At 49.9% G+C, this 10,811-nt stretch overlaps 1 protein-coding gene and 1 non-coding gene across 2 annotated transcripts; one reads left to right on the top strand and one right to left on the bottom strand.

Annotated features, from left to right (window-relative positions):
- Positions 1–647: 647 nt before the first annotated feature.
- On the bottom strand, positions 648–4,835 carry LOC109760886 (BTB/POZ domain-containing protein At3g50780). Its single transcript, XM_020319683.4, has 3 exons — positions 4,128–4,835; positions 2,713–3,399; positions 648–2,016 (listed from the first exon to the last, which is right to left on the bottom strand). The coding sequence occupies exons 2-3, from the start codon at positions 3,337–3,339 to the stop codon at positions 1,069–1,071; spliced, it is 1,575 nt and encodes a 524-aa protein (XP_020175272.1). The 5' UTR covers positions 3,340–3,399; positions 4,128–4,835; the 3' UTR covers positions 648–1,068.
- A 5,259-nt stretch (positions 4,836–10,094) lies between these two features.
- On the top strand, positions 10,095–10,168 carry TRNAE-UUC (transfer RNA glutamic acid (anticodon UUC)). Its single transcript has one exon. It is a non-coding gene; the product is annotated as a tRNA-Glu (tRNA).
- Positions 10,169–10,811: the final 643 nt, after the last annotated feature.

Here is a 10,811-nt window from a genome sequence, read left to right as displayed (position 1 = left end):
TCGTGGTCGGTAGAATATCATCTTCCACCGAAGACGCACATGTAGGGGTACAATCACCCTCGTGATGATCCAACCGCATGTTGACCCTACTGATCATTCAACCACAAATTGCTGCTCACAAAAAACCTTTTTCAGGCAACTGACAAATAGCCGTGCCGTTACAACATATATACTTCGTCCAGATCATTGTGGGCAGGCAGGAGGAGGTCTGAGGAGGGCGTTCGAGGTGTTCGCCCGGCGGCGAGAGGAAACGAACGAGAGGCGGGGGCTAGGTTAGATTAGATCGCCCGCTGAGGGGATCACCATCAGGGGGCTGCAGGCTGCGGAGGGCGCTCGTCCAGCACGGCGATGGCCGGTCCGCCGACTGCGAGAGCACGGTACGGGCCGCGACGGCGGCGTCAACTTTCATGAGTTCTACACTAGAGGAGGTAATCATCGCAGAAGACTTTTGCACTACGAGCATCCCAGATTATCCATAGGATCGACAGGATTCATCAAAGAAAACCGACAGATTTCGCTGACATGTGCCACCTGAAGTTTGAAACAGGAAGAGGTCTGGTCCTCTGACCTGGAGCTGGAAGGCAGAATTAAATAACGCTGCCTTGGCAGGTAGCTCAACATTTGTAGAATCCCAGGCAAGCATGCCGTTGAAGCAAGATTCAAAGTACTCCTCACTCTCCCAAATCTCAGATAATAATATCACAATAGTACGTACTCCTACATCCCAGCAAAATATTTACAGTTGCATCACAAGCATTCAGTTTCTACATGTGAGCCGCAATAATACAGTGTCACCAATACCGCACAATGTCGTAGTAACAAAACACAATGCAACAAACTGATGTCCCGTGGTAAGTAAGCAGCACATCAGACAAGACATTCGGTAGGCCAGAATTCAGGGAACTTCACGTGTCAGCGAAGAACCGAAGAAGCATCACAAAGCACAGCGCACAAACATATCTCAAAGCCTCACACAAATCAACTTATAGACTAAATCTTCTTCAGCGATGTTCTACTTACGAATCGGCGCCCGCGATAGCCTCCCTGCGCAAGCCGCCACCGGAGATCTCAGCTCCGACCCGACTGCGACCGGCTTCCCTGCTGTTCGACGTAAGGCCGCACAAAGGTCCTCCTCCACCACACCTCAAAGGCCTTCTGCAGGTTGGGGCAGCTGTTACCGACCTTGAGGAAACTCCCGAGCCACGAGAGCAGTATCGTCTGCTGATCCTCCAGCGGCAGCGTCAGGATCGTCGACCCGATCCCTTCCTCGACGACGGTCCGGTCGAACGACCTGCAACCGTGCTGCAGCCAGTTGTAGTCATCCATGAGAGGCTGCAGCCAGACATCCAGGAGGAGCTGCCTGGTGTCCTTGGACGGGAGCATTTCGCCTTTCCCAATCGCCACAAAGAGCCTCGCAGTGACGCAGCTCACAAGGTGGCGCGACTTGGTCGGTAGCTTGGAGTGAAGCCCAGCTAGCTCACGTTGGTTAGACCACAAGCCTGCAAATTCTTCTGCGGCATTCCGGCCAGCCAAAATATCGGTTAACCACAGGAGATTATCCGCTTCGAGCGTAATCTGCCGAAGAACCGGTTCCTTGAGCTCTGAAGACTGCTCAGAGAAATCACTGTCAGATGCTTGCTGAAACAGGGTCAGCAAGGACTCCAGGCAATTCTGGCAGTAACTGTAGAGAGTCTCAACACACAGGTCAGCAGAGCTACTGGCACAGCTGCTGTTGTTCTCCTTGAGAAGCTTGAGCACCAAGGACTTCATCTCGCGCCTCCCTCTGTCATCACTGCTTTTCAAGACTAGTTCTATGATACGCACAAACGTGTCATTTGGTGGGCTCGTTAGGTCAGAGCATACCCTCTTCAGTATTGGGGTGACACCGTAATCCTCAGTCTGAAGATGCCGAACAGATGAGACCACATTCTCCTCTTCTTCCCCGGCCCAAGGGACCGCTTCCAAGTAATTCAAGCATGACAGAACACATGCTCGGAAACCCAATAATTCTGCAACCTGTACATTATATAAGGAACTAAATTACATAGCGAACAGCAAACAGAAGTTGAAAAAAGGTGCATTTGTTCTGAAGATTCCAAGTTGTTCATTCGTCCTAATTGAGGCACCATGTTGCCAAGGAATGGCCAATGTGCATGGAAGCATGGGCCTGATTGGTATGATTATCTCAATCTGCACCAATCGGCACATGCAAGCAAGATGCATTATCAGATATGGGCTATGCCGTCTTTGCTGACTTACTATCATGGATTAAGTGACACAATGCAATATTTATATAGATGCAAAATCCCTTTGATATAACAACACGCAACAGACATGATATAGTACTCGTTACACTTAAAATGGCTAGTGGTGGTTCATAATTATATGTTGCTTCCTTAAGTAGACATACCAAGTTAAAAGTTAACTTTATTTAAGTACATTGCCCTACACATGACAAGCTTCTAGATTTCAAAGCATTTCGGTTAAGGAAAAAAAAAAAGGTCCCCATATTAAAGCAAATATTGCACTAACTTAAAGCACCCAAAAAAAAGAACTTAAAGCACCAGCACATGTCAATTCTAACTTTCTTATCTCTAACAAAAGTGGAAGGCTCAGCTTTTTACCGTTTCTACATCTATACTAGCTAATTATTAAACTATAGAGAGTTAATCAAACTGAAAAAAGGAGAAGCAGAGTTAACGTTGAGTAAACCTTCAAGATTCGAAGAACGCGTGGAACACTTTTCTTGATCAACCTCTGCTTGACATCATTGCAGTACATCAAGCCAACAGTCTCAACATAAATCTCCACATCTTCACAATCAGGCACTTCTATGCTAGACACTGGAGATTGCCTTGCTAGCTTATCAGAAAAGAAGGTGCTATTTTCAGCAAGGATGTTCTTGTGCACACTCATCTTCACAGCAACCCCATCCTTGCCATAGAGGACAACTCTCAAGTCACTCATCTCAATCTGACCAAACCCAACAGATATCTTATGCTGCTTCGGTGGCCTCTCGCTCGCCACCTTTGGTGGATTGGAGGTGGCATTGTCCGCCGACGGGCATCGTTGCTCATCTGAATTAGCTCTGGACCTTGTTGGAGTGGAATGCGTTCTCCTCTCCGACGAGATAGTCAGCGCCCTCTGGAGCGAGGAGGCCTTTGAGGCAGGAGGGGACGCGCCCACTTTAGGCCTTGCCTGCTGGTTTTGGTTCTTCACTGTCTTCTGCAGCACGGTCTGCGATGGGCAGCACCAGAACCCTTCTGGGGTGACAGCAATCGGGACGGTTCTGAACTTTGTTGCTCGGGCATCAAGGCTTCCAACCTTGAACTCTGCCATGCTTCGTAGGAAGCTTATGACCCCTGGAGGTAGCTGCAGAAGCAGCACTAGTTCATATACCTGAGAATAAGTAACACGCAGGAGTTAGACTGATGAACTGAAGCTGGAATTAATAATGTATATCTTTTGCTCTGTAAGTAAGAAAGAAGATTTTATCAAGAAGTAAAGAGCAGATGGTTAACAGTACCACTCTTAGTGCACCTCCAAGTTCATAGTTCACACTCTTGTTCATTACGAAAGTGGTACAAACTTGGGATCCATCTCTCAAGCCCAGAAAGAAATTCGAACCAGCAGCAAATGCTCGGAAACTTCGTAATCAAACCACCAGACCAACACTAGAGTCTAACCATTTAAAGAACCTGACTACATGGTTGCTCAGTCTTGAGCAAACTGGAACAAAGTCACCAAGACAATTTACAGCATCTTCTCTATATGCAGTGTGAGTACAGCTCCTAGTTCATAGTTCACCGCCTAGATCTCTCTGTTTTCTCATTTCAGAACGTACAAATTCAGACCGAGCTCTGAAGCCCAGACAGAAATCTGAACCGCCAGCAAATGCTCTGAAGATTCATGATGAAGCACGCATGGACTACCAGAGAAACTCCAAACATTTCTAGAGGCAGACTGCACGGACGCTCAATCTTGAGCAAATTGGAACAAAGCCACTATATAAAAATACCAAATCCACCTAAAATCTTCCGCAGTTGGCGACTCCGGGAGACCAATTTCAGCCAGGTTACCACGCAGCAAAAGGAAAATAATGAGGAGCGTAAGAGTGTGACACATACCTCTCCTGCTCTCCAATCCGGCAGCGCAAACCCTCCTCGGCTCCGGCCACGCGCAGACGCCCCCAATCCTCCACCAAATCAGCAGCTCCGCAGAAAAACGAGAGCAGAGTCGCCTCAAAGCCTCAGGACATCAGACCATCAGAGGCACCGAGCGAATCACCGGAGGAGCACGGGTACCCTGCCCAGCCCACCTCCCTTCGCTCCGTCCCTCACCCGCCACCGCAGGCAGTACTACTACTACTAAAGAGGAGCAGCCGCAGCATCTAGGCAGGCATGGACGGAACCTCGCATCATTTCTTTCCCCCCACCCCAAAGCCGACGGGGAAAAGACGGAGCGAAAAGCGGCCACCGAAGAAGGAAAGAAAGAAACTAGGGGGGAGAAGAAAGAGAGATGGCAGCAAAGCAGAGCCGGCAGCTTCTTTCCGGAGGAGCGAGCGGTGTCCTCCCTTTAACCGTCTACGACAAAGATGATGCCACAGCGGCCATCATGGCACGGGCGCATGGCATGGCAGTCCCCCTCCCTCTCCCTCCTCCCCGCTCTGAATCTCCTTGTTCCCCTCCCCTTGTACCCTTGCTTCCGGGCCTCTCCTCCGCTGTCCCACCCCGTGCTCTCCCCCCTCTGCCAGTAGTTCTTCTTTCTTCCTTGGTGGCTGTACCACACTTGTGCGGTTCTTTCTTTTACCATACCACGCTGTCCGTCTAGTCCCCGTCGGTTCTTGCTAGGAGCCTCTCTTTCTCTTTCGCCGCAGGGCCACGGGCAGCGGTCAGTCTGAGTCTGAGTGGTCTGGGACTCCGGTCTGCTGGTGTCTTGTCCGATTTACTCCTCCTTTCGACGTTTAGCCGTTCACTGCTCGCTTCTTGGGCGCTGCAGTGTGCAGCTGCTTTTGTTTTCACCCCTAACCTCGACGTCCCTGGCCTGTGGAAGCGTAATCTATCTTGGGCCTTGGCGTTTGGTTTCGTTTTGCCCTAGGAGACTTTTCATCACATGCACGTCTTGATCTGGCAGCTACCAATACTATGACTCTATGAGTACCCTTGCTTCGCTTTTACTGGTTGAGATTAGTCTTTACGTTTTTTCTTGCAAATCTGTGAGCATATGCACAAGAAGGATTATTCGATGAAACTCGCAAGCGCGAGTAGGAGTAGCCGCATGCCGGCGTGCTGCTTGGCAGGAACACGCCAGCAGGACACGTCCTCTCTCATGCAACTTTTATCATCGCCCTAGGGGTTAGAGCTTGGGATTGTGCCTAACCTAGCTAGTGTAATCGTCGATGTACTCCAGTAGGTTACGAACCAACATCTCTGGAGTAAAGACCACTCTTTCCTGCCGAGAATCTGCAACTGCAAGCAGGGGACCGGACCCGCCTTGAGAGCCGTGGAAACGAAATCCCACTGGCACAGAGACGCTGGCAAGGAGAAGAGAAACCGTGCGAGACGAACAGAAATCCAAAAGGTCATCACAGCCCGTGCCTGACATCGTTAAGAGCAACTCCAACGGGCCGACCCAAACGGACGGCGATTTCGTCCGTTTGGGTCGGCCGCCCGCTTGGCGTCCACACTGTTTTTTGTATGGGTCGACAACGCGCTCAACGCGCCGACCCATATGTGCAGGCGTGGCCGGCTGGCCGCCCAATTTTACATTGATTTGCATTCAAATATATTGTGAAATGAAAATGTTAACAAGCAAAATAGTTAGCCGCCCAAATAAATAGTATAGTTTTACAAGCCAAATACAAATAAAAATGTTTCACATAGTTTTGCAAACGAATAAAAGAAGATACATCTATTGGTTGCCAACATGAGTCCATATATGCTCAACCAAATCATTTTGCAGTTGCACGTGAGTTTCCCAATCACGCATGTCTTCATGAAGCTGAGTGAACTGCTCAAATGTTGCCGCTACTCAGGGCCGTCTCCAGAAATTCTGGGGCCCAGGGCGAACTGCAAAATGTGGCCCTAAATTTGAAAATTTTCATATAACTAAGATATATGTTCATTTAACTATATTACTTCAAATGTATGTAATTTGGTACGATACTTATAAATATTTCAAAAACTAATGCTAAAAGAGTAAAGGTGATACAAGTAACTAAACACATTTTCTACCAAAAAGCAAAACAAAAGGAATGATTGAAACAGTACATGAGTTATAAGCCCATCTTTATTGCGAATAAATAGGACCGTACCTTGAAATTTGCACCATATCGAAAATCGTTTATGACTGAGTAATGATCTCCAAAACCAATCGTAATGAAATCCGTAGAGCATCTGCCTTGCATCGTCCAAAAAAAACTATCTCCAAAAACAATTATAGCAATCCATGTGGAATTTAAACTTTTGACTGCAAAGCATATAAAACAATTTATTATTTATCAACCTGGCCGAGTATAATGGCTAATGCTATCTTATTAATTATCAATGTGATTAGTTTCTGTACCAAAATTTATAAAACAGAGAGCATATCTGCATATGTACGATATTGTTTGCAGGACTGAAGGAGGTGCGCCTTTATTTTCAGGATCCGTAGAAGCAGATATGTTTCCGTTTTCTATACCAAAATTCAAAATTCAGAAGTTTATTATCTGAAGCAAATCGAATCCAACCTGCAGCAAATAGGCCTCGAGCACTCACGTGGGGATAGTTTAGGTTGGGGAACCAGCCCACTACCATGCACCATCCATCCGTAGATCGCAGGAAACTGGACGAGCGCGACGACGGGAGGGCGAGCAGTCAGATCGGCGAATGGAATTGGGTCCTGGGCGATGGAGAGAGGCGGCTACGAGTGCGATACTAGGAGACGACGACGATTCAGGCGATCGGGCAACCTGCTTGTTTCGCTGGGCTCCTCGTTGGGCTACCAGGCCTTTTCTTTTCCAGATTATAAAGAAGCCTATCCATCACCTACTAATTTGGGGGCCCCAAAATATTGGGGGCCCTGGGCGGTCGGCCAGGCCTGCCCCATCGACGGGCCTGCCGCTACTACATGCTCAGGCACAACATTCTCACCCTGAAACTGAAAGCCTTGATCGTACAGACGTTCTGTGCGCTCGTCTTCTACGATCATATTGTGCATGATCACACAAGCAGTCATCACCTCCCATAGTTTCTGCGTGCCCAGGATACCGAACGATGCCCCATCGAGATTGCAAAACACCAAAGGCACGCTTGACATCCTTCCTAGCACTCTCTTGCTCTTGGGTTGGGTATTGTCTTGACAATAGTGGTCCACTGAGGATAGATACCGTCACCCAAATAGTACCCTTTGTCGTAGTTGCTGTCGTTGATAGTAAAGTTCACCGGTGGGTTGTTGCCTTCGGCAAGCCTAGCAAACACCGGCGAGCGATGAAGCACGTTGATATCATTGTGTGATCCTGCCATGCCAAAGAAAGAGTGCCAGATCCAGAGATCTTGAGACGCCACGGCCTCAAGTATGACAGTGCAAGCCCTGACATGTCCCTTATACTGCCCTTGCCAAGCAGAAGGGCAGTTCTTCCACTCCCAGTGCATGCAGCCTATGCTGCCAAGCATCCCCGGGAAGCCCCTTCTGGCATTCATCGGCAACAAACGGGCTGTATCTTCAGCTGTCGGCTCTCTCAAGTACTCAGGGCCAAACACAGCAATCACAGCCTTGCAGAACTTATACAGAGACTCTAGGCATGTAGACTCGTTCATACGGACGTACTCGTCAATGAGATCACCGGGCACTCCGTATGCAAGCATTCGGATGGCGGCAGTGCATTTCTGATAAGAGTAGAAACCAATCTTGCCGACGGCATCCTCTTTGCACTCGAAGTAGTCATCGTAGCCGACCACTCCCTCTCTAATACGGTTGAAAACATGCCTACTCATACGGAACTGGCGGCGGAATTTGTGATGTTTGAACAACGGGTTTGTTGTATCAAAGTAGTCCTTCCAGAGAAGGAAATGCCCGCTCTCTCGGTTGCGATTCAACGCCGGAAGGTGGCCCGGAATGGAGCCACGAAACAACGGCCGCTGGCTGTTGAGGTGGTGATGGACCAACACGGCAGCCAATATCTCCTCCTCGTCGTCGAACAACGAATCGTCGGAATCGCAAAGGAAATTGTGGAAAAAGAACTCGTCGGCGGAGTCCATTTTCGTACCTTGGCAAGCTGTCGAACAGCTTGCGGGCGTCGAAGAAGGAGACGGCCGGCGAGCGGGGATGCGGCGCCCACAGACCAGCTAGCTGCCCTGCCGGCGTCCGACGAGCGTGCCGGTCGGATGTGGCGGGGGCGGCGAGGCGTCTTCTTGGTCGCGGGCGGCTGTGCGGTGGGGGAAGCGGCGGTGGGAACCAGTTTGCTCCCCAGCGGCAAAACGGCGGCGGCGGGCGACGGGGGGCAGGGGCGGCGTTGCTGGGCGGATGTGGAGGCGGCGGCAGCTGGAAGAGTCGCCAGCAAAAATGGGCGGCGGCGTCGGTGACGGAGGAGGCGGGGCGAGGGTTGCTTGTTGGCCGGGGGGGTGAAAGGGGAGGCCAATGTGCCACAGACCAGCGGGCCCGGGGACAGGAGTAGGCGCGCGCGCGTCTGTCTCGTGTCCGCGCCGACGCAAATCCGGCTCAAAATTAGCCGGGAATGGGTCGCCCGCGGACGAAAAACGGACGCGCGTCCGTTTGGGTCGGCGCGTTGGGCCGCCTTTTCTGTCCGCGCCGACCCAAACGGACGGCCGCGGACGAAATGGATCACCCTATTGAAGTTGCTCTAATTACAACACACCAGACGGGCTTCTGCATAAGCCAAACCCATGTGTGTTGTGCTCCAGCCAGTTCAAGATGGGTATTCGGTATTCTGCTTTGGATCGCCGGTCCGCTTCAAATTTCTCGAAGTTGCTCTGCCATTTCTTTTGCTTTTCTTTTTCTTGATTGAACAGAGTTTCTTTCAGTCGATGCTCTTTTTGATCCCTTTGATGGTATCTACGACCACGAGAAAGACACGTGTGAATTGACCCGTGTTTTTCTCATCTTTCTTCGGTTCGGGCGGTGTTGATTTTGGACTTTTTTATTTGAACATGCCCTCCCTGTACGTGAGGTCTGTTTCCGACTTTCCGTGATATGTTAAGCTGAAAACTGGCGACGCTTGCAACTGAGCTCTCACTTTTGGTAGAAATACTCCCTCAGTCCCGCAATATGAAACAGTTTTGCAAGCTTGCAAAAACGTCTTATATTATACTATTATGGGACAGAGCGAGTAGTTAGCGAGCAGCCCGATCGGTCGATCATGGACAACAAATAATGCGAGCACGGTACAGGCCAGTTGGGATATCGATATATATCTACTGCTAGCTCTCATAGCTCAATGCTCAATCTGTCGCGAAAAAGAAAGAGAGACTCGACGTTGAACAGTGCACACGTACCGGGCATCAGCAGTCAACAGTGAACGGGAGCCGGGCTACGGAGACACCCTGGAGCCGGACGTGACGGAGTCGGCAGCAAGGGCAAGGCAGGGACCGGGGAAATACCAGGTGCGCTGGCGATCGACGGGCGGGCGAGCAGCCGGCGGTACCGGTGTCGCGTGCCCTCCCGCGCTGCTTGGCGGCTTGCCGCTGCCTTTTTCTCTACCGTCACCGCGCGCGCACGCGGCCGGCGCGTACGGCGACCTTTTACGTGCCTGTGCTGCTGCGCAGGGCCGCGTACATGCATGCGTGGCGTCGCCGGCTGTTTCCTCTGCACAGGTTTCACGGTCTGCGGCGGCGACCACGGCGGGAGACAAGGCCACAGGGGCATGTTTTACATGTACGGGATGGCTTTGCGATTTGCGACCATGCGACGGCGAACAAGCACAAGAATACAAGGGGCCAGTTCGCGGGAACTGTTCTGTGATTTGGATCCGTTCGGTCGTACAGGTAATCAATATATTCCAGTAAAAACATGTCGATTAAGTTAAGCTTGAAAAGTTGCTGAGCAAACACAACGTTTGAATCAATATATAGCTTGTGTGGGAATCAAAGTCACAGTCCATTGTCGTCCAGCCCGGTTAGGATACCTGGCTTTCACCCAGGCGACCCGGGTTCAAATCCCGGCAATGGAGGCCAATCTTTTTTCCCTTTTCTTTTTATTTACGCTGTTGAACTCGTAACTTTTAACGTCCATAGTCCAGGCCTATAAATCTTTTTGCTCGGCTGCTAAATATTGACCTTTTTTTTACCCGATCTAAGGGTTCGTTTTGCTACAACTGGGTAGCTAATGTTTTGATTGATACTCATGTATCACCATCAGCAAGAAAAACGAAATAAAGTTGTCTAAGGCATGCCCAAGTTTTGGCAACTATCCATGCATCACAGCTCTTTGGACCCGGATATCGAGCGGAAACCAATTTTTTAGGCATGGCAAATTGAACGTTTTTTATGGCAAATTGTGTTAGTCGGGTACGCAAGTTTAGGGTGCGTTTGGATCTTAGGCAAGGACAGCTCCTAGCCTTGCTTGCCAAGGATATTCATTTGGTTAGGAAAATAAAGCTAGCCTCTCGTGGCAATTTAGCCTTTAAGTGCCAAAAAACCTTGCTGACGGAGGCAAGCCAATTCGGCTCTCTCGCACTGGCAAATACACGATCGTGGGCATCTTTGACGGTTAACAATTCGATCTGGTGTCTTTCCAAACACTAAGTGTTGCTTTTAACAGCCGTAGAAGTGCATGCTCTAGCTAATGCAACTAAAAGACCAATCTGATGGAAG

This window comes from Aegilops tauschii, chromosome 5 (assembly GCF_002575655.3).
Source record: "Aegilops tauschii subsp. strangulata cultivar AL8/78 chromosome 5, Aet v6.0, whole genome shotgun sequence".
In the NCBI taxonomy this organism is placed as follows: domain Eukaryota; kingdom Viridiplantae; phylum Streptophyta; class Magnoliopsida; order Poales; family Poaceae; genus Aegilops; species Aegilops tauschii.
Note: the sequence above shows the minus strand (reverse complement) of the source record. Positions and strands in the feature narration are given on the sequence as shown.

What these genes read in the sequence shown, in the direction of transcription:
- LOC109760886 (XM_020319683.4), bottom strand. Translation starts at nt 3,339, where the DNA reads ATGGCAGAGTTCAAGGTTGGAAGCCTTGATGCCCGAGCAACAAAGTTC. An exon ending in GCGTTCTTCGAATCTTGAAG is followed by an intron (nt 2,017 to 2,712) that starts GTTTACTCAACG and finishes TATAATGTACAG; the next exon opens with GTTGCAGAATTATTGGGTTT.